The 24102-nt window shown below is 44.5% G+C and overlaps 1 protein-coding gene and 1 pseudogene across 3 annotated transcripts; one reads left to right on the top strand and one right to left on the bottom strand.

Annotated features, from left to right (window-relative positions):
* The first annotated feature begins 13543 nt into the window (after positions 1–13543).
* Positions 13544–23632, top strand: LOC125552890 (uncharacterized). Of its 3 annotated transcripts, none has more exons than XM_048716615.2 (7): positions 13547–13683; positions 16622–16738; positions 17037–17199; positions 20214–20307; positions 21394–21593; positions 23024–23142; positions 23218–23632. In XM_048716615.2, the coding sequence occupies exons 2-6, from the start codon at positions 16721–16723 to the stop codon at positions 23119–23121; spliced, it is 573 nt and encodes a 190-aa protein (XP_048572572.1). In that variant the 5' UTR covers positions 13547–13683; positions 16622–16720; the 3' UTR covers positions 23122–23142; positions 23218–23632. The 3 variants fall into 3 exon arrangements, with proteins under 3 accessions (XP_048572564.1, XP_048572572.1, XP_048572580.1); XM_048716623.2 differs by lacking the exon at positions 13547–13683 and adding an exon at positions 15326–15646; XM_048716607.2 differs by lacking the exon at positions 16622–16738 and having other exon boundaries at positions 13544–13683.
* LOC147990609 (uncharacterized) lies at positions 13690–15326 on the bottom strand (annotated as a pseudogene).
* Positions 23633–24102: the final 470 nt, after the last annotated feature.

Genomic DNA, 24102 nt, shown 5'->3' with positions numbered 1-24102 from the left:
GTATTCCGTAAATAGTCATACGTGCTTATGGAAAGAACTTGCATGACATCTTTTGTCCCACCCTCCCGAGGCAGCGGGGTCCATATGAAAACTAAGGGATATTAAGGCCTCCTTTGAATAGAGAACCGCAACAAAGCATTAGCACATAGTGAATACATGAACTCCTCAAACTACGGTCATCACCGGGAAGTATCTCGACTACTGTCACTCCAAGGTTTACGGATCATAACACGTAATAGGTGAATATAACTTGCAAGATCGGATCTAGAACATAGATACAATGGTGATAACATAAAATGGTTCAGATCTGAAATCATGGGCGCCCGGGCCCAAAGTGATAAGCATTAAGCATGGCAGAGTCATATCAACATCAATCTCATAATATAGTGGATACTAGGGATCAAGCCCTAACAAAACTAACTCAATTACATGATGAATCTCATCCAACTCCTCACCGACCAGCGAGCCTACGAAGGAATTACACACTCCCGGTGGGGAGCATCATGGAATTGGCAATGAAGGAGGGTTGGTGATGATGAAGATTGAAGACCCCCCTCTCCAGAGCCCAAAACTGACTCCAGATTTGGCCTCCTAATGAAGAACAGGAGGTGGCGGCGGCTCCGTATCGCGAAACGAGATAAATCTTCCTCCCTGATTTTTTCTAGAGAAATAGTATTTTATAGCATTGGAATCAGGGTCTGCGGGGCCACTAGGTGGGCACAACCCACCTAGGCGCGCCTGAGGGGGGAACCCTAGTGGGTTGTGCTCACCCAGGGCCCCCCTCTGGTGGTTCTTGGCTCCAGTATATTTCTTTTATTGTATAAAAATTCTCCAAAAAGTTTCGTTCCAATGCGAGAACTTTTATTTCTGCTCAAAAACAACACCATGGTAGTTCTGCTAAAAACAGCGTCAGTCCGGGTTAGTTTAATCCAAATCATGCAAATTAGAGTCCAAAACAAGAGGAAAAGCATTAGGAAAAGTAGATACGATGGAGACGTATCAACTCCCCCAGGCTTAAACCTTTGCTTGTCCTCAAGCAATTCAGTTGATAAACTGAAAGTGGGAAAGAAACACTTTTATGAACTCTTTTGCTCTTGTTTACATAAATAAGCTTAAGTAGCACCCAGGTTTTTAGCAAAGATTATAACTAACCATGTCAACAATGACTCTTAAAAAATATATTAACTCATATCAATGACATAATCAACTAGCGAGCAATAATAAAATATCTCACATGACAACACGTTATCAAAACAATCATGATATAATATGACAACAGTGGTATCTCGCTAGCCCTTTCTAACATCGTAAAACATAAATGCAGAGCACCTCCAAAGTTCAAGCAGCGACTAAACATTGTAATTCATGGTAGAAAAGATCCAGTCATGATGCATCCAACATTAACTATACACAATGCATGAGGATGAAAATAGTGCTATCAGAATCTGGCGCTTATTTGAGAAGGTGATGACTCAACATAAAATTAAATAGATAGTCCCTTTCCAGAGGGAAGCAGGGATTTGCAGCAGTGCCAGAGCTCAGTTTTTAAAACAGCGGTAAATGAAATTTTGAGAAATGCACCCTTCCTATTTACTTCACGACCATTAGTTATCGATATCTTCCATGCTAAACACATTAGTGGCGATCCCAAGCGATAAAAGTAAAGGTTTACTCCCCCTCCACCAACAATCACACTCCATGGCTAGATGAATCCTTGGGTACCGTCCATACCAACATCAATCCTGGGGGAGTTTTGTTTAATTATTTGTAATTTGATTTCGGGACTGGGAATCCCTATTACCACCCCTCTCGTGCAAGGACGAGTGAATAAATACTCATCATGAGAATAACCCGCTTAGCATGGAAGATACTGACTACCTCCTGTCACTCTATGAACAATCAGGCACACAAAAAGGATATTTATTTGAAGTTTTTAGAGGTGGCACATGCAAATTTACTTAGAACGGCAGGGTAATACCGCATATAGGTAGGTATGGTGGACTCACCTAGAATAACTTGGGTTTTAGGATTTTGACACACAAGCAGTAATTCCGCTTAGTACAGGCGAAGGCCAGCAAATAGGTTGGGAAGCGGCCAGATAGAGAGCGAAAATGGTCATGAACATGCATTATGCATAATGAACATTGGATACTAGCATGAGTAGGATATGAACACCATGAACATAAATATCATAGATGATATGTTGGTTTTGATTCAACTACATGTATGAACATGTGCCAAGTCAAGCCACTCGAAACATTGGGAGGAGGATACCATATCATCATACTACATCACAGTCATTTTAACGCAATGTTTACATCCAAGATAATCATTATCCACTCCTAGCTACTTAAGCATGGCATGAGAAAACTATAATCTCTAATTGTCATTGCAAACATGTTTGATAATAATGTGCCGAATCATGGATACTAGGTTAAAAATATTTACAAAAACAGAATAAGTTGAGTTCATACCCGTTCCTCTCTGCCACTATCAGTTCACCAAATATCGTCATTATTGCCTTTCACTTGCACGACCGAACGATTTGAAAATAATAGCAGTGCAAGAGTGCCGTGGACTAAGCTGGAATCTACAAACATTTTATTCAAAAGGAGAAGAAAAAGTAATTTGGGCTCTTTGTTAGATCAACAATAATGCATATGAGAGCCACTCAACATTTCATCATGGTCTTTTCTACTTCTTGAGCTTGCGTTGGTTTTTCCCTTGAAGAGGAAAGGGTGATGCAGCACAGTAGAGATAAGTATTTCCCTTAGTTAAGAACCAAGGTATCAATCCAGTAGGAGAAACGCGCATGTCCCCAATAGATGCACCTGCATAAACAATCAAACACTTGCACCCAATGCGATAAAGGGGTTGTCAATCCCTTCATGGTCACTTGCAAAGGTGAGATCTAATAGATATAGATAGAACTAACCAAAAGATACAATATTTTTGGGTTCTTTTTGGTTTATAGATCTGAAAGTAGAAGATTGCAAAATAGTAGATGGGAAACTAATAGAGAAAATTCCTTATTTGACACTGTCTTAAAATCTGGTTCCTTATTTGACACTGGAAAAGTTTTTCTTCCCTATTTGACACTAGTCCTAAATTTTATTCCCTATACGACACTTTCGTCCATTTTGAGCCTAAATGACACCTGAAAAGACGATTTTGCCCCCCATGCGGTATGTGTGCGCGCGCACGCGCACATGTGTGCTGCTGCTGCATGTGTGTGTGCATGTGTGCCGCTGCGTGTGTGTTTGCTACTGTGTGTGTACGTGCGTGTGTGTGTGCTGTTGCGTGCCTATGTGCTACCTGTGTGTGTGCTGCTGCTGCTGCATGTGTGTGTGTATGTGTGTGTGTGTTGCGTGTGTGTGTGTGTTGCTGCGTGTGTGTGCGCGTGCATGTGTTGCTGTGTGTGTGTGCGCGCGTGCATGTGTGTTGCTACGTGTGTGTGCGTGTGTGTGTGTGCACGTGCGCGTGCGTGTTGTTGCGTGTGTGTGTTGGTGCATGTGTATGTGTTGCTGCATATGTGCTCCTGCCCTCGCACTGGTGTTGCGTGTGTGCGCTATTGCTCCCCACACACATACCACATGAGGGGCAAAAGAGTCTTTTCAGGTGTCATTTAGGCTCAAAATGAACGGAAATGTCATATAGGGAATAAAATTTAGAACTTGTGTCTAATAGGAAAGAATTTTTTTCCAGTGTCAAATAAGGAAGCAAATTTTAAGATAGTGTCAAATAAGGAATTTTCTCAAACTAATATGATGGAAAATAGACCCGGGGGACATAGGTTTCACTAGAGGCTTCTCTAATGAAGGCAAATAATATGGTGGGTGAATAAATTACTGTCGAGCAATTGATAGAAAAGCGCAAAGTTATGACTATCCAAGGCAATGATTATGCAATATAAGCATCACGTCCGTGTTAAGTTGACCGACTCCTGCCTCCATCTACTACTATTACTCCACACATCGACTGCTATTCAGCATGCATCTAGAGTATTAAGTTCATAAAGAATAGAGTAACGCCTTAAGTAAGATGACATGATGTAGAGGAATAAACTCAAGCAATATGATGAAAACCCCATCTATTTATCCTCGATGGCAACAATTCAATACGTGTCTCGCTACCCCTACTTTGTCATTGGGTGAAATCACGCAAGATTAAACCCAAAGCTAAGCACCTCTCCCATTGCAAGAAAAACCAATCTAGTTGGCCAAACCAAACCAATAATTCGAAGAGAAATACAAAGATATCAAATCATGCATATAAGAATTCTGAGAAGATTCAAATAATATTCATAGATAAGTTGATCATAAATCCACAATTCATCGGATCTCGACAAACACACCACAAAACAAGATTACATCGGATAGATCTCCAAGAACATCGAGGAGGACATGGTATTGAGAATCAAAGAGAGAGAAGAAGCCATATAGCTACTAGCTATGGACCCGTAGGTCTATAGTAAACTATTCACGCTTCATCGGAAGGGAAATAGAGTTGATGTAGATGCCCGCCGTGATCGAATCCCCCTCCGGCAGGATGCCGAAAAAGGCCCCAAGATGGGATCTCACAGGAACAGAAGGTTGCGGCGGTGGAAAAGTGTTTTCGTGGATGCTTCTGGTGGTTTTGGAATATATGTGAATATATAGGAGGAAGATCTAGGTCAGGGAGTCACCGAGGGCCCCACAAGGTAGGGGGCGCCCCCCTATGGCGCACCCTCCACCCTTGTCGCCACCTCCTGGCTCTTTTGACTTGCACTCCAAGTCCCTAGGTGTCTTCTGGTCCAAGAAAAATCACCGTGAAGTTTTATTCCGTTTGGACTCCGTTTAGTATTCATTTTCTGCGAAGCTCAAAAACAAGGAAAAACAAAAACTGGCAATGGGCTCTAGGTTAATAAGTTAGTCCCAAAAATAATATAAAATAGCATATTAATGCATATAAAACATCCAAAACAGGTAATATAATAGCATGGAACAATTAAAAATTATAGATACGTTAGAGACGTATCAGTCTTCTCCTTGGTATGACTCAATAAACAGAAAATAATTTCAGAGAAACACACTGAAATATTTTTGGAGTTTTAGTTTTTCTAGAAGAAAGCAAATTAAAGAAAGAAAAACAGAAACGAGAAAAACTATTTACACGGGAAAGCTCCCAACAAGCAAGAAGAATAATTGAGAAATCTTTTTGGGTTTTCTTTTAATACTACAACTAGTTAATAGAAAGAAAAACTAAAAAGAAGCGGGAAATATTTTTTGGTTTTCTCAAAGTTTTTCAAACACACAAGAAGAAAGTGAGAAAATAAATTTAGCATGGATAATACAATAAAAAAGTGTGGACACTGACAAATAGAATGGAATGTGCGAACATGAATGTAATGTCGGTGGAAATACGTACTCCCCCAAGCTTAGGCTTTTGGCCTAACTTGTTAATCACCACTCGTAGTAGACATCAGGTCCTATGTTGAAGTGTTGTGGAGAGGGCACCTGAGCGTCCCACTCTTGAGGCTCCTCCTCTGCAACTGCCTGGGCATTCCGGTAGGCAATGATATCATCTAGCATGATCTGGTATCCGCCCCTAGCAATATGATCAAACAAAGCAGGTGCAGGTAACGGAATAATATCACGGGTATCCTCACTGAAGACCAGGTTGTAAGGAATATTAGTAATAGAATCATTAATATCAATAAAATGGTGATCTTTCATCGCTTGGTGATCCACATAGACCTTGGGTAAATGATGATCATGCTAGCGGATCTGAATGTTAAAATGACTCGCTAGGTGAGTAGCAAAGATACCTCCATGAATTTTAACCTTGGTCTTGTTAAGGTGTAGGCGACGTGCAACATTAGCTCCTAGGCTATAAGTGTTATCACCGTATAGTGCACGGCATAAGACAGTGAAATCGGGGGCACTAAGTGCACCAACCTTCTCTCTAGCAAGTAAACACTTCGCAATGAATAGGGCAAAATAATGCACAGAAGGAAACTGCAGGATAGTGGCGGTGACACTCGATACCCCTATCTCGTCTCCCACTAACAGAGTGCGATAAAAGCCCTCAAACTCTGCAGGCCTAGGCTCTCTTATTTCCCCGTCAGAAGGGATCGAGCATATATCACAGAATTCAATAAGTGGTATCAGACGGGTTTCAGCGTATAAATCAAACTGCACCTCAGGGGGGTTATTCCTACTTATGAAATGAAAACTTTGCACAGAGGAATTTGTAAGGAGATGATATTTTTCACACTCAGCTACAATGAAGTTGGTGAGGCCAGCATTGGCAGCAAATTGTGCGAACTCTTGATGGATTCCGTCTCCATCCATGAAGGGGTTATGTGGCCATTCACACGGCCGCACTTCCGCCATTCTCCGAGTATGGAGGTCACTATCCGATGATTCCCCAACAACTCCCTTGGAGTTCTTCTTGGAAGCAAACTTCCTAAAGAAGCTCGTCTTATTCCTATGAACAAAATTCTGAAATTTTTAGTCCACAAATTTTTTTCTCAAAAAAACTTCACAAGATTGATAGCAACTACTCATGCGCATGCATAGAGGCTATATTGAGCATTCAAACTACTAAGAAATCCAAGAATTCAACATGCAAGCTCATCTACAACAGCACCAAGAGTAGCTAATTATTCAAAATATAATCCACGAAAGCAAAAACTAATTCGACCAATGGAGGAGTCACATACCAAGTAGCAATCCCCCAAAACAGTTTTGGAAACGGAGCTTCGAGCAAAGAGATCGAAATCAGCGGGTTTGAAAGCAAGAACACGAGGGAGAGAGCAATGGTGAATTTTTTCTGGAGGTTGGTGATGACATGGGCTAAAGAGATAAGTGAGGGGGGCACGTGGGGACCACAACCCACCAGGGCGCGCCTAGGTGGATTGTGCCCACCTGGTGCACCCCTCCTCTAATGTTATTTGCACTAAAAATTCAGAAATATTCATAAAAAATCGTATTAAATTTTCAGGACATTCTAAGAACTTTTATTTTGGGTCATTTTTTATTGCACGGAAAATCCAGAAAAACAGGATAAACATGGCATTTTATTTTATTTAACTACCAAAAATAGAAAATAAAAGGCAAGGATAGAAGGTTGTGCCTACTAGATTCATCAACTTCATACCTCTCAAAAGTGATCCATTAATAAGGTTGATCAAGTCTTATTAACAACCACCTTCGATTAGCATGAAACTGAAGAACTTTCTTAAAACACAAAGTTACCTCAACGGGGATATGCATATCCCCAACAATAAGTATATCATAATTCTTTTTGGCACTAGGTAGAGGTAGTTGAAAACTTCCAATAGTGAGTGTTGGGGATTTTTCAGTAACATTTATACCATTCACTTGGAATTGTTTCTTCGGAAAGTGCACCGTATGCTCATTAGCATTGATATGAAAAGTGACCTTGCTTTTATTGCAATCAATAACAGCCTCCGCAGTATTAAAAAAGGGTCTACCAAGGATAATCGGCATGTTGTCATCCTCGCGCATCTCAAGTATAACAAAGTTAGTTAAGATGGTAGCATTTGCAACAACAACAACAACGGGCACATCCTCACAAATACCGATAGGTATGGCAGTTGACTTATCAACCATTTGCAAAGATATTTCATTAGGTGTGAGTTTATTCAAATCAAGTCTTTTGTATAAAGGGAAAGGCATAACACTAACACCAGCTCCTAAATCACATAAAGCAGTTTTCACATAGTTTATTTTGATGGAACAAGGTATAGTTGGTATTGCCAGATCTCCAAGTTTTTTAGGTACTCCATCCTTAAAAGAATAATTAGCAAGCATGGTGGAGATATCAGCTTAAGGTATTTTCCTTTTATTTTGATGATGTCTTTCAAGGGGCCATCTCTAAAATACCAGTCAAGTGAGTACGCAAAAAGACTGGCTTAATCATTTTAGCAAAGCGTTCAAATTCTTCATCATCTTTCTTCTTAGTTGATTTAGGTGGAAAGGGCATGGGTTTTTGAACCCATGGCTCTCTTTCTTTACCATGTTCCCTAGCAACAAAGTCTCTTTTATCATATATTTTATTTTTAGGTTGTGGATTATCAAGATCAATAGCTGGTTCTATTTCAACATCATTATCTGGTTATTTATTGTTTGGTTGAGTATCTTCATGAACATCATCATTATCTTTTTCATTATCACTAGGTGAATGTTCATTTCCAGATTGAGTTTAAACATCAGAAATATAAACATCATTATTAGCTTCAGGAGGTTTTTCTATCTCAGGTTCACTAGAGGTATGCAAAGTCCTATCATTTTTCTTTTTCTTCTTCTTTTTGGTAGTAGTACGTGCATCAGTGTTAATTCTTTGAGAGTCTTGTTCAATTCTTTTAGGGTATCCCTCAGGATAAAGTGGTTCCTGAGTCATTCTACCTCCTCTAGTAATTACCCTAACATCATGATCATTGATATTATTATTCATTTCATCAAGCAATTCTCTCTGAGATTTAGCAACTTGTTCTAGTTGAGTTTGAACCATAGAAGCATGTTTTCCTACACCTCTAACATCATTTGAGATTCTGAATAACAAGTCACTCAAGCAAACAATCATATCAGAATTGTATTTCAATTGTTTCATAATATTTGCATTGAAGTGATCTTGTTTTCTAATGTAGTTATCAAACTCATAAAGGCATTGACTAGGATGCATATTGTAAGGATTGTCATTACCATTAAATTTCTTTAAAGAATTTACCTCTACCACCTTAAGTGGTGGTGTATCAAGCCCATGTATTTCTTCAATAGGAGGTAAAATTTTGACATCCTCGACTTTAATACCTTTCTCCTTCATACATTTCTTTGCCCTCCTCTTATTCGGAGGGGGTTTAGGCGGTGGTTCAAGAAGAGTCCGATCATCATAATTTTTCAATATGTTATTCAGTAATTCTTCAGCTTGTTCAATAGTTCGTTCCCTCAAAACACAACCAGCACAACTATCTAGGAACTCCTTAGAAGCATCGGTTAGTCAATTATAGAAGATATCAAGTATTTCATTTTTCTTAAGAGGATGATCAGGCAAAACATTCAACAATTGGAGAAGCTTGTGGGAGACTCTCTTCTTCAATTTGCACAGAGTTAAATATTTCCTGTAAGGCAGCTTGTTTCTTATGAGCAGGAAAATATTTTTCAGAGAAGTAGTAAATCATATCCTAGGGACTACGCACACAACCAGGAGCAAGAGTATTATACCAAGTCTTAGCATCACCCTTTAATGAGGATGGAAATAACTTGAATATAATAGTAGCGAATTTTCTTAGATGAGCAAATAGGGTGGCTATATCATTCAACTTAGTAAGGTGTGCCACAATAGTTTCAGTTTCATAACCATGGAAAGGATCAGATTCAACCAAAGTAATCAACTCTGGGTCGACAGAGAATTCATAATCCTTATCATCAACAAAGATAGGTGAAGTAGAAAACTTAGGATCACATTTCATTCTAGCATTCAAAGATTTCTCCTTCAGTTTGCATAATAATTTCTTAAGATCATCCCTATCATTGCGAGCAAGAAAGTCTCTAGTTGTCTCCTCATCCATAACATAACCTTCCGATATCTTAGGAAATTCATATCTAGGAGGACTAAGTCTAATAGGTGTCTCAAGATTTCCAGATTCAATGATTTCATCAGTTTCAACATTCTCAATAACTTCAGCTCTAGCAATTTGTTCATCAAGAAATTCACCTAGTGGCACATTATCATCAAGCAAGGTACTAGCATCATCATAAGCATTATCCATAGATATAGAATCATCAATAACTTGCGACATATACGAATTAATAGCATGTGGCGGTGTTGCAAGTTTACTCAAAATAGAAGGTGAATCAAGTGTAGAGCTAGATGGCAGTTCCTTACCTCCCCTCGTCTTAGAGGGAAATATTTTAGTCTTGGTATCCTTCAGATTCTTCATAGTGATAAATTGATAATAATCCCAAGTGACTCAACAAATATAGCTATGCTCCCTGGCAACGACGCCAGAAAAGGTCTTGATAACCCACAAGTATAGGGGATCGCAACAATTTTCGAGGGTAGAGTATTCAACCCAAATTGATTCGACACAAGGGGAGCCAAAGACTATTTGCAAGTGTTAGCAGCTGAGTTTTCAATTCAAGCACACCTGGAGATTAATTATCTGCAGCAAAGTGATCAATAGCAAAGTAGTATGATAGTTTTGATAGCAGTGGTAACAGTAACAATAACGGTAACAATGATAGCAACGATTTTGTAGCAAGTGTAGCAGTAATAGTAGCAGTAGTAACTTAGCAAGAACAATATAAGAGAAATTAGTAGGCATTGGATCCATGGATTCGTTGGACGATATTCATCATATAACAGTCATAACCTAGGGCGATACAAAACTAGTTTTAGTTCATAAATATAATGTAGGCATGTATTCCATAAATAGTCATACATGCTTATGGAAAGAACTTGCATGACATCTTTCGTCCTACCCTCCCGTGGTAGCGGGGTCCATATGGATACTAAGGGATATTAAGGCCTCCTTTTAATAGAGAACCGAAACAAAGCATTAGCACATAGTGAATACATGAACTCCTCAAACTACGGTCATCACCGAAAAGTATCCCGACTACTGTCACTCCGGGGTTCACGGATCATAACACGTAATAGGTGAATATAACTTGCAAGATTGGATCTAGAACATAGATATAATGGTGATAATATAAATGGTTCAGATCTGAAATCATGGCACCCAGGCCCAAAGTGAAAAGCATTAAGCATGGCAAAGTCATATCAACATCAATCTCAGAACATAGTGGATACCAGGGATCAAGCCCTGACAAAACTAACTCGATTACATGATGAATCTCATCCAACTCCTCACTGACCAGCGAGCCTACGAAGGAATTACTCACTCCCTGTGGGGAGCATCATGAAATTGGTGATGAAGGAGGGTTGATGATGATGAAGATCGAAGATTCCCCTCTTCGGAGCCCAAAACGGACTCCAGATCTGGCCTCCTAATAAAGAACATGAGGTGGTGGTGGCTCCGTATCACGAACGAGATAATTCTTCCTTCCTATTTTTTTCTGGAAAAATAGGATTTTACAGCGTTGGAATCAAGGTCTGTGGGGCCACCAGGTGGGCACAACCCACCTGGGCGCGCCTAAGGGGGGGGCGCCCTGGTGGGTTGTGCTCACCTAGGTCCCCCCTTCGGTGGTTCTTGGCTCTAGTATTTTTCTTTTATTGTATAAAAATTCTCCAAAAAGTTACGTTCCAATCTGAGAACTTTTATTTCTGCACAAAAACAACACCATAGTAGTTTTGCTAAAAACATCGCCTGTCCAGGTTAGTTTCATTCAAATCATGTCAAATTAGAGTCCAAAACAAGAGGAAAAGCATTAGAAAAAGTAGATATGACAGAGACGTATCAATCTCCTAGATTAGATCTTGGGTGTTCCCTATGATTTTTTTTAATTTTGATGCAATGTTCCCCATCACTCCTCTCCTCTCCAACCGGTTGTGGGCGGCATGGGACGACCTCGTCGTTCTAAGACGCATCGCTGTGTGGGGCGCGACGACGCTGGTGGCTGTTGCCCCCTGCATGGAGGGCTACACGGTGTGGTCTGCTGGGTGCGGCCGTGGTGGTGGTGGCGTTGCGGGCTTGATAGTGGTGGTGACCCATCTCAATCTGGATCTGGCGGCTCACCCATGGCAGGCGGTGTGGGGGCTGGCCACGACCTGGCGTGTGGTGCTGGGAGTGGACCGCAGTGGCACGCAGCCAGCTGCTGCCAGTATGGCGGTTGCTGATGGTGAGGTGGTCCCTCGATGGATTTGGTTGCCACGGCGTGGTGGGGAATCCATGGTGGTGGTCTGGATCGGTTCACGATGGTGTGGTGTGTCGGTGTGGTGGCGGCTCAAGGTGGTGTGCGGGTCATGGCGCAGCGGCCGCCGGGAGGCCTTTGACGTTGGCTCGTTTGCGTGCAGTTCTTGTGGATGCTCCTGGATCTCTCCCATGGTTGCTGGTGGTGGCCGGTCCGGCTCCTCGCGCCATCGAGCGGGTGGCCGTTTTGACCCAGGTGCAGATCCAGGTAGGGAGCCCTCGTTGCGCGTCAGGCGTGATGTTTAGAGAGGTGGTGGGAGGAATGGGTGGTGTCGATAGAGTCGGGCCACCTATCACTAGTAGGGGTGTCGGGCATCGACGTAGTCCGCTCCCACCTTGCCTCTTCCCCGACCTAGTTGTTCCTTGATCGATTTGGTCGTTCCGGTCACTGACAGCTCTATCAATGGTCGGAGCTTGCTGGTCGGTTCATCACACATCCATGGAGGACCTTCGGGGCATCTTGTTTCCTGGACGGTGACTCAGGTGGTGGGAGCCGTGGTGCTCGTGGGCTGAGTCCATGGCTCGGGCGCGAGCGGCTAGCGGTCATAGCCGCCTGGGCGGCGTGGTGGCTGTCATTTCGACAGTCTGCAGCGGTGTTCGTCTAGGGATCATGTGTCTGACTGCACCGATGTCAAAGGAGGAGGATGCTTAGCAGGGTGAAAACCCTGTCTGGTCTAGGCCAGACCGACGAAGGCGGCACCTATGGGCACAGTCATCTTCCTGAAGTCTCTTTTATGGTTGCTCCCACCCTTCGTCGTGCTCCGGATGCAAACCTGATCCTTGGATCAGGCGGTGACAGCTCAGCAGTGTCGTGCCCTTCCCGGAGGCACCGTCTTGGAGCGCACGGGCTCGTCGATTCTCAACTTTACCTCTTCTTGGTTTCTCATCGGAAGAGCGTCGACGGCTCCATAGTGATGTTTTCTATCTTATCTTGTAGTCTACGATGAGTCTTTCGGTGTGTTGTTGTTGTAGCTCTTTGGCACCTATGTATCTTGCACTGGGTGAGTGTGGGTCTCGTGTAGTGTGTTGTCGTTTGTACCGGTTCAATTTGTTAGCAGTCGTTGCTTTATACTCCCTCTGTACCTTTACGTAAGGGAGAATTTTGTTTTTGCCACTCTAGATTTTGCCAATTTTTCTTATGTCACTATAGATTTTGACATTTCACTTTTGCCACTCTTAGTTTTTGACAATTATCACAATTGTCACTCCCTTGGCAAAAGCAAAATATTCAGAGTGACAATTATGATACATTTCAAAAGCTAAGAGTGACAAAAATAAAATAAAATAATTTTGCTTTTGACACGGAATGACAATTGTGATAATTGTCAAAAGTTAAGAGTGGTAAAAGTAAAATGTCAAAACCTAGAATGGCATAAGGAAAATTGGCACGGTGACCAAACCACGTAATTATAGATATGTTAGGAATTTGTTGGTTAGTGACAAGTAAATCAGTTAGTCCAGAAAAATAAGAGATACATGCAATCGACACAGAGATACTTTCATTCTTTTGCTATAAGAGATACACAGAATAAAAAGTAGTTTTTTTAGGGCTAACAAGGGAATTACGAGGAATTAGAACGAATACACCTTACATTCTAGAATTTCATAAAAAAAACAAATACACTTTATAAAGGAACAGATTCAGTACTATATAAAGCGGGGCGAAATAAAAAGTCCTTCCAAGTCCCCCTTTCGCTCTAGGAAAAAAAGGGGACGATTCTGCTCGCGCCGCCGGTTCCCCGATGGCGGAGGACTCAGGCGCCATCCTCCGCCACATCTCCTCCCTCAAGGACATGCTTGACAAGGTCCACAATTCACCGAGCTCCCTTGCTGCTTTCATTTTATTTTGCAGCTGTCTAGATACTCCTACGCCCAGTTTATTGATTTGTCGCCGGCAAGTATGAGATGACGAATGGATTGACGGGACACTAGAGTTGGCGGCGCGGGCCGATTAGGCGCCCGTTTAGAATCTCTGGGTGTAGCCATTGCGAGGCTAGGCGGCTTCGAGAGAGAAAGCGGGCCCGTGTCGAGGAACCATTCCGGCGCGCCGCCGGCTTGCTGCTGCTGGATGGAGAGCCCCTGGAGAGCAGCGTATAGCTGGTTGTACTGCTCCCAGGTCGGCCCGCTCGATGAAGGGGCGGCCACCGGGTACGCCTGGTGAGGTGCAGGAGGTCGCGGGCCTAGAACGCCGGCGGCGTTGGGGGTGGCCCACGGTGCACGGGGTGCAGGCAGGCCGGGAATGAGGGCGCCGTAGGGAGCAAAGTAGCCCGTGGAGATCTGTGAGGCTGGGCCGCAGGGCCGCCACCGAACGACTGGCCACCACGGCCGCGGCCGCGACCACGCCCGCGTGGGCCTCTGTTGTCGCTGGTTGGGGAAGCAGCAGGGCCTTTGCCCTTGTCGTTGGAGGAGCCGCCACGGTCAGGGCCGCGATCAGCGGAGGAGCCGCCAAGCGGCGCCTGCCCGATGGTGAGCGCCGCAGCCAGGAGTTCTGGACGGCCATCCAACCGCGCCCTCTCGTTCGCGGAAATCTCCTCCATGAGAAGACGGGAACGCGCCTGCACGAAGGAGGGGAAGGGCGACTGCATGGGAAGAAGTGTCGCCATGATCTGGAACTTGCGGTTCAGGCCGCGGATGAGCTGTAGCGTCAGGGCCTGATCGGAGATGTGCTCGCCGACGTCCTCGAGTGCGTCGGCCAGGGTCTTCAGCCGCCGGCTGTATTCGGCGATGGAGAGATCGCCCTGGACGAAGTTCCGGAACTCCGCGCCGAGGACGACGGCGCGCCCCGGCTGGTTGTCCATGAAGAGGAGGTGGAGTTGCGTCCAGATGTCGTAGGCGGAGCTGTCCGGGGACGCCACCACGTCCATGAGCTCTTCGGCGACCACGCCATGCATCCACAGCACCATGGTCAGATCATCATTACGCTAGATGGCGCTTTGATCAAGCGGCGCGGTGGCGACATCAAGGTGGTGCTGCACTTCATGTTTGCAAGAGATGATATAGAAAAGTTGTCGCCACCGGGAGTAGTTACCGGACTCGAGCTGGAGCTTGCCGGCGAAGTAGTGCGCGATGGAGGGCGGCAGGCCGGCGACGGAGGAGGGGCCGGCGTTGGGGGCACCAAGGCCGCGGTGCGGGACGACGGCGCCGCCGGGGCCGCCCAGCGGGAGGCGGGGAACGGCGGTGCTGCCCGCGGTCCGGAGGATGCCCGCGGGTGGTGGGACGCGAGGGGCCGGGGTAGACGAGGATGAGGCCCCAGCGCCGCTGGGGACGGGCGTCTTGCCGCGGTCGGCGAGGGGCGCGCGTCGGGTCGCGGGGACCGCGGCGGGGGCAGGACGGGCCGCGGCGGGCGTGGCGGTGGCGGGAGGGACCGCGGCGAAGGGCTCGGTCGCCGGCGAGTCGAAGTCCGCCGAGCGGGTGAGGCGAAGGAGGCGGTTCATGGCGGAAGCGGAGAGAAAAAGGAGGATCGGAGATGCTCGCGTCTGATACCAAGTTAGGTTATGCAAAACACTCACACTGCTCTATTCACTGCGGCCGGCTGTACATATAGAGTTACAGGAGAGAGAGGGAGCAGGAAGATCGTGAGTGGTTACAAGCGATAAGCTAGCTATCCTAGCATGCAGGGAGAGATGCGCACGTAGTGCACGCGGACGTTGAGGTCCGGGCGAATCGGTCTGCATGGGTCAGCCACTTGGCGAGTGGAGAGTGGGCATTTTCCAACAGCGGCCGCCGCCGGCTCGAAGCTCTGGCGGCCGCCATGGCCAACTCATCCCAGTTTGTCTTCTTCCCTCTCTATCTATTCTCTGGTCATTCTCTGTTACTCGACTTTTTGTGAGAATTTGATTCTACTCTGTCTTACATTAGCTCGTTGAAGAAAACATGACAAGTAGTTTGTGTTATTCTAGCATTTGAGGGCGGATGAAAATTCAGTCATTCTACCTGCTATTGTGTCATTTTATTGTCTTTGTGAAGTTTGCGTTTTGGCTGACCTAATGTACTTTTGCTTGATATCAATTGTTTTTTTATAACTTATTATAAGGTTTGCAGTATCATAATTATCATTATGGTATTGCCAAGGTCCTTATCCCCCCCTCTATTGGTATGTTTTGTGCTTACAAGAAAACATCCTAGGAATATGAATTTATGGGGTAGACTAATATGTTGGCTACATGTATTCATGAAATAGTTGCCCAAACAGAACATATGACTTGTTGCTGTTAAGTACTCCCTCTGTGAAGAAATATAAGAGTGTTTAGATCTCTTCTATTTCTTTACAGAGGGAGTATATTATATCTCTTCTTCCTATCAGATTGATCTTTTGGGATAGTTGGTTGATAGGAATATCCTGACATGCTATCAAACTTGAGGTTTTGGGTTCAAGTCTCGGTCCTCCCTTTCCCCAATCATTTATCCACACCACGTCCGGCATGGGAAGGAGGTGTTGATCATTCCATATCCACATCGGATGTGAAGGGGAAGGAGGGGAGGGGGGGGGGTAGGTATATTATATCTACTCTTCCTATCAGATTGGTCTTTTGGGATAGTTGGTTGATAGGAATATCTTAACAGTTGCCGCTAACTTTCTAGTTATTGGTCTATGTATGAGAGCACATCTCATTACAACGAATAATTTAGTAAGTATTATCTTGTAGAAGGAATGCCTGGTCCTGGCTGTTAAGCGAACATGATGTAAAATTATTGGACGTATATGGATTTATAATACTTACTAAATTTCTGGAACTGTGTCAGGAGGCTGCCAGCCTGTGCTTGAAATTTCAAATTTCTGGAACTTGGTCCACCACATATGGAGAACAGTAGCTGTCCGATTCGACCAATCAGCGGCCCAGAATGCAGGGATTTGCAGCTGTACGGTCACATTGTTGAAGTGTCCAGAGCATTTCTCACCGTCCGATATATTGAATCAATGGCATGCAAGTCATGCAGAATGTGTTGGGGACAGTATAGGGTGTACCTATCATTGTTCACATTGATACACTATATAGGAGTATAGATGTGTATCTCTGGCAATGTGGCTATTTGAATCTGGATGCGAATAATGAATTTTCTATATACTCATTAGATGTTATTAGCATGTGGAATTTCAACGTTATACATCTTATGAGGCTAACTATGCTCTTCTTTTCTCGATCATTCCCTTAATTAGGTCAATGAAGAGATTGAACAGAATATACAAAGGACCAGGGAAACAGAGTCAGAAATAGTGAAGCATTCTGAAACTGAAAAGGACTATCTCGTGAAGGAGTCTGAGCTAATGAAAGGAGTATCGGTTGCTGAGTTTGAACTTGATGGGCTTATGCAAGTGGAAGGTAACTATTGCCTTAATCATGCAATTACTATATGATGACTGACTTTGCTGATAGAAGTCACTTAGCTGTAGTGGTATTTATATGTACCAAGAACAAAATATCCATGTGTTATTGCCAAAGATTCTATAGCAAGGCAGGATAGAAGGATGCTGCTATTCACGTGTGGTACTGTAGCACAAGAACCACTGTATTTTGGCACCAGCAATGCTTGATTTTATCAGCTAAAGAAATAACCCTTTCGTCTATTACTTAGATTCAGGAGTTGCGCTCCTTAGTAATTTCCACCCCCATTTAAGTGGTCCTTTGTACATAGACTGCTTCAACCTTTGAGAACTTTGAGTACTAATGCCTTTGAAAATATTTATATTAGATACTTGAAAATCATGTGCGTAAGTTCTCCTCATAAAACGCATACATGATTTTGTCGAATGTTATGAATATATTGCTATAAAATTTGGTGGTCAAAGTTTTGTTGTAGAAATTGTGTCAATGTCCAAAATGACCAGTTAGGGAACTGCAGGGAGTAGTTACTTTATCTTTTCTTTCTAATTGTTATTTTCTTGGAGGTGGGTTCCTTAGGCTACCCTGTTTCCACGCTCTCCTCCACTGCTAAGTCCATACCGGTCACAATTTTCGTGCTGACAAGGTATCTCGCTATGTTGTGCTGTGAGCTAAAATGCAGTCAACCACACTTTCCTTCCAAGGTCTGTCATGCTGTCAGCCTCCACACGCCATCAAGCTCGCCCCATGACATTGCCATCGAGCTCCTCGTTCGGTCATGCCACTAAGCTCCTCATGTCATCGACCTGTGCATCCTGTCAAGCTTCACATGCCATCCACTCATCCTGCCGGCGTGCTGTCAAGATTCGCGTGCCATCATGTCATGAACCTCGATATGCTTCCTCGGTTCTTAAGATTCTTTGAAGGTGGAGAAGATTACCATAATTTCTTACCGAAAAAGGCTTTCGCCCCGCTTTATATAAAGCCATGATTAACAGCGCCCCGTACAACCGCACTCACCCACAACACACGCACACACACACCCAAGGTAGGATGCATAGGCGCTGAGCGCAACAACACAATCCCTAGCACTACAAGAGCCGCCGGGGGCTTCAACCGTGAACATGCCACCACGAAGAAGTGAAGCCGCATATGACGGAACCGTGGGCTCCAAGGCGGCGCCTTCAGGAAGGATACGACACCGGAGCACCGCCACCGCCCGATCCGAGGATCAGAGTTTCCCCTGGAGCAACACGACGGGCAATGAGAGCCGCGACGACGCCTTCAAGAAGGGAGCGCTCTTCGCCGCTGCCAGTCCGTCCAAAGATAGAACAGGTTTTCACCCCGGCCAACACTCACCGCCACCGAACGCCACACCCCGGCTACCATGCCGCCCACACGGCCGTGGCAACCGGGCAGCACTGAGGCACGAGCTCTGCCCATGAGCATCGCGCCACCACCACCAGGGCCGCCGCCCCGGAATCCAAGACCTTGACACCAAGTCACCCGAGACCCGCCGCTACCCCAACCGAAGAGACGAGCGGAAAGGACCCGCCTTTCGCACCCCTGGTCGGACCCAGCGCCGAGACCCAATAGGCCGGCCACAACTAGCCTCCATCGAGCGGTTCTGCTGCACTGTGCGCGAGATGAGCACGGTCCTGCTGCCGGGCGCGAGACGGGCCGGTCCTGCAACCGGGCGCGAGACGAGCTCGGTCCTACGACACTAGGCGCGAGGCGGTCGATGGACCATCACATCCGCCGGATCTGGGCAGGGATGCCCAGATTCGCCGCCAGCACGTTTGAGACCACAAGACCCCACGAGCGCCGCAGGGGGGGGGGGAGGGAGGAGGAGGCAGCGCCGGCAGGCCATGAGGACGCGGGGAGGAGCGCCGGAGCAGGGGCCGGCCGGGACCGGACGCCGCGGGCAGGGGGAGGCGCCTCGCGACGACAGCCACCTGCGTGCAGGAGGAAAACCGCCCCGCCGCCGCCTCTGCCACGCGGCCTTTGGCCGGCGGCGCCCCCGGCGGCGAGGGAGGGGGGGGGGGGGGGCGGGGCGGAGGGCCGGGGGTGACGGTGCTAGGGTTGTCTCCCGACGACGCTCGTTGGAGCGCCTCGGGAGGGGGAGCCGATCCCTTTTTTCCAAATCCAAAAGAATGCACCATAATTTCTTTATGGCCTGCCACAGGTTTACTGTCTAGATTCATATCTACAACTGTTGGGCAAAGTCTTTGAGTACCTGGTCGAGAAGTCATTTCACCTAAGAAATCGGAGAGAAGGACCCAAGGAGTCTACGGGTGGACTTACCTTCTAGCACTGACTTGCACGCTGACTTAGTGTCAAGTCTCGGTGTGTGCGGACTCAGAACTTGGCCTCAGTGATATCTCCTGCACTAAACCTCAATGCAGTTCCCTAGTCTCGACCTGCACACTGCCTGGGGCTCATCTATGGTCGCACATTCCCATGAGGATGCTGCCCCACGCATTGCCCGGGGCTCTTCTTCTATAGTGTCCTTGCGCTTTTCTCTAATGCCGCCACGCACGATGCCCCACCCAACTCTTTCCTACAGTTTGCATAGGTCGGGCGTCAATATCGTCTGGACTCGTCCGTGGCAGCATTTGCTGTGCTCTTCCGCAATCATCGTAATTTTTCCACCAGGTAAGATATATCATATTAGTTAATCTGTCTCTTTGTTATCTTGCACAAGCACATATGAAAGTGATAAGGTTAAGCAAATGAAGTAGTTTTTTGAGGAGTCTTTCTATGCTTTCATATACGAAACTGCAGAGATTTTATAGCAACCGAGAGCTGACTGTTGGGGTGCAAATCAGTCCCTTCTACTAACAATTGTGTCATGTTATGCATGGTTCTTAACAACAGATAACAGCACTATTTTAAAATTTATTATCTGTTCAAGATGTGTAGCATATTTATATGTTTTCTGTTGCTGCATATCAAGGCCATATGATTCTAATGTTGTGTGTGGACTACCTAATCGGCTTTAACTTTTTAAGCAGCTGCTGGAACAGATTCACTTAAAGCGATGGAGGGCAATTTGGAATTCCAGAAAGCTACTCTGAATGCAATTAGGAAACTATTCTACGATAAAATGTATGGTTTACATTTGATCCATAAATCATATAAAATTCCTAAGTGCACTCTGAGGAAATATGAACTTGTATTTCCATGAGGACATAGGCTGATATATACACACGTACAGTTGTGGTAAATATGCAAAATCCCTTATACAATGGGGATATTACACGGCTATTAACCCCAACACACTTATATGAAAAAATATGATCCGAATATATTATAGTCAGTGGCAGAACACCCCTCGCCCCCTCCTGCAGTGTTTCCTATTATAGTTGGTGATATGACTATTTGGACTCATTTTACCTTTATGTTGGGAACTTTCTGTAAATCTTCAGCATGTCTGCTAGAGTTCAAGTATTTAGTTATGCCCCTAATGTAGCGACATAAGTTAAGATATCATGCGGGGCTATCTACCCGCCTTGCTCTCCCTGCCGATGTTTATTGGCCATCCGATCTTGATGGGAGGCACCTGACCATCTGTTTGTGCTGGTGGATGAGACTTTCTTTACTTTGCTCAACGTCCTTATTCTTATTTTGCCCTGCGTTTCAGCAAAATAGGTAGTGTTGAACCAGTGAAAACTTTCTCCTCTTTGCTATTTGCCATAGAAAGCAGCGCCTGTTTCGCTGTCTCCGTCCCCGTCCCCTGTTTTACCTTTCATGGCTCGCAGAGAAATCTCACTAAACATAGTTATTACAGAAACTCAAATGCAGAAGCTGAAAGTTCCATGTCCTCCAGGGTGAAAAATAAAACAATCCGTGTGTGTCAAAAAATTCTGAGAAATGTCCTTTCTACACTTGTAAATTATCATGGAAAGAACATTTTTGCGTCCTGTGCAAAAGAAAAAGTTTGTTGTAAAAAATGGCTTCTGGATCACCAAATTTATTGAAAGTTGTAAGCATACAAAGGACTCATAACATTTGCAGGTATAATTTTTTACGTATTCTATGACAATCTGAACTTTTCGTACTATCTCCTTTCATGGGAGCTAAAATGCTGCTCCTGACTCAGATATGTTTCTTTCACTCTTTTGCTTCAAGTGAAGAAGCATGTGGAACAATAAATCAGGGATAAGTGTCTCTGACTATTAATATTCTTTTTAGGGAAAGGTTCATCGCTGAATCTAAAGACTTCCAAGTTAATATGCTTGGAGGTTCAATTGAGGATTTACCTCTCCTACTAAAGGAAAGAGATTCACTAGAGAATGAGAGTGAGAACTTGAGGATGAAGATCAACGCCATACAAAGTTCATCAAAGGAATACATTGCTGAGATTCTTGAGGAGGTAAATGTGGAAAATTCAGGTAAGTGATAAGTACATTCTATGTTATTTCAGCTGAAGATTAGGTTCTATCAGTTATCATTTTACTGGTTTCAGTTAGGCTCCGTTTGGATGTAGACATTCAATGGCTTGGCATTGAATTTGCTCAAATGCCAAAAATCCCAAGATATTGAACGTCAATGCTAATTTTAATGTTTGGATGCTCATGTATTTAGCACTTGGAATCTATGAGGAGCACCGATTCCACTACCTGTTTGGATGGTCAAATATTGAATCTACAATCATACGCCCCCACAGAGCAACGCATGCACACAGCCACAAGACAGCACACACACACAGACATCACCAGGCTAGCCCCGCCGCGGTGCGTGCTCGCTGGCCCAGCCGCCGAATGCCCAGGAAATTGGAGCTCCAGCCGGTGGAGATGGCCGGAGGATTGCCGGATAGAAGAGAGAAGAGGAGGAGCACTGAGCTGTGCTGCCGTTGAGCTCCGCCGCTTGGAGCATCTTCTCCCTCGGTGTCCCGTCCTCCCGTGTAACACTGTTCTTTTTCTCGTGTGGGAAAGAGTGAAAGGGCAAGGAAGAGACGATTCTACTGAATGCAGAGCACCGGGGCTTCAAATTCGGGGAGGGGGCGCACCAGTGTTACAGAGAAGGCTACGATATCCTGCGACAATTCCTTGCACGAATGTCCTGGCCACCCAAACAGCGGCATTCGGGCTAGCCAAATGCCAATTACCAATTCCTGGCCCGAATGTCTACATTGAAACGGTGCCTTAAGTTATTTGGTGATGTTGAAGTTCTCTACATTCTACACAAATTTTGGTTGCTTCTTTTCATTTCGGTTCAATTGTGGTCTTCAGTTGCTTATCAATTGATAAAACTTTTTGTTCATCTGCCACTTTTAAGTGTCGGAAGTTATTTCACAATATCTGCGACTTGATTTATTATACATTAAAAAAGTGGTTTAATGTTGGAAGTTCAATTCTACACTTGACATGGAAAGCAACAATTATTCTCTTGACAGTTGCCTTTTGCCACTAGGACTCTTAACAATGCGCACATTATTATTTTTGTATCAGCATTTTATCTCTATGCCTAGATGAGCATTTCTAGTGTCAGTAGTTGCAAAATTAGTCCTCAACTCATAGTGTGCGAAGAGAAGAAAATAAAAATATTTATTATCTGTTTTAGTTTTGTTTTCCTTGCATCTCCTTGCGTGCAGTCTTGTCTCTGGGGTCATACCCCTTTTTTTTGCGGGGTGAAAGAAATTTATTCCATGGTAATAGACTGGGGTGGGGTCAGACCTTTAACTATGTGTATTTTAGACCTTCAGCATGCTGCCTCTTTTTATGTTGGGCAGTTGGTTATTTTATTCGTGCATTTACTATATGTAAGCCGCCTAGATTCTGTTACATCATAACCAAATTTGCCTTTCTTCTGAGTGCTGCAGTTCTGGAGTCTGATGTACACTATAGGATTTCGGAATACATGGAAATTCTCAAGGATATAAACAGCCTGAAGATTCTATTTAGTTCGAGCAATTCTTAAGAAGTGTCTTCATCGTTGCAGGTAATTGCATATTTTATTTTGGCTTGATGTTTTTCTTACCCCCAGGCACACCTTTGACTTTTGTTTTCTGTCTAGGCTCATGACCCATCAAAGTTGCCACATGTTTCTTGTGTCTTCAGTATGCCATTTTGGTTTGGCTGTCAAGAATCTTCAGCAAGCTCAATGGAAATACCTTGTACATGTTTCTTCTGTCGAGAAGGTTACACCAGATCTAGCACGAATTTACTGCACTACCAAACATGTATTGGTCATGGCTTGTATATACAGTTCAGTTAACCTCTGTACTGTAGATTTCAAGCTGAGGGATAGTAGGAAAAGGCAAAGTGCCTAGGAATGCAGATTGGAAAAACAGCAAAGTCTTTTGTGGGCAATTGTTGTTTTTAAATCTGATCGAGGAGATGTGAAAACGTCAGATATTGCAAGAAATTGTTAGTAATGGAATAGTTGGTTCATCTTAAGGGAAATTGTACGCCACTACATGGCTCCTCGATCTCTGATGTACCAGTGAAGAATGGAACAATAATCTTACAGCTCACTAGAACAATAATCTTACAGCCCGTCTTCTCAAATTTTAAGAATATCGAGATGCCATATCTGAGAAAAGTGAAACGGTTTTAGATATAGGATTGCATAACAAGTTTAAGGATAAGAATGCATGAATTGATGTACACATATTCAGACATTAGCTGACGGGAATGTGTAATAGCATGGCTTCCAAACTAAAAATAATTTAGGACAGTGGATATCACTTGAAATACTAAGGGATTGAGGCATGTCCATCATTGACGATATGTTGTTCGCGAGAATACACTTCATTGGGATAACTCCATGCAATGCTTTTCAAATATTTTTTCTTTTACTTTCGCGGGCAATGCAAGCTTCCAAACATTCGGTCAAATAGGATTAGAACCACTGGACGTCGAAGACATAACATGGGGCATATTATCGAACTTGATGTCT

The sequence above is a fragment of the Triticum urartu genome, chromosome 1A, assembly GCF_056163025.1.
Source record: "Triticum urartu cultivar PI428250 chromosome 1A, HENAU_Tu73, whole genome shotgun sequence".
NCBI lineage: Eukaryota > Viridiplantae > Streptophyta > Magnoliopsida > Poales > Poaceae > Triticum > Triticum urartu.
This window is presented reverse-complemented; position numbering and strand designations above follow the sequence as displayed.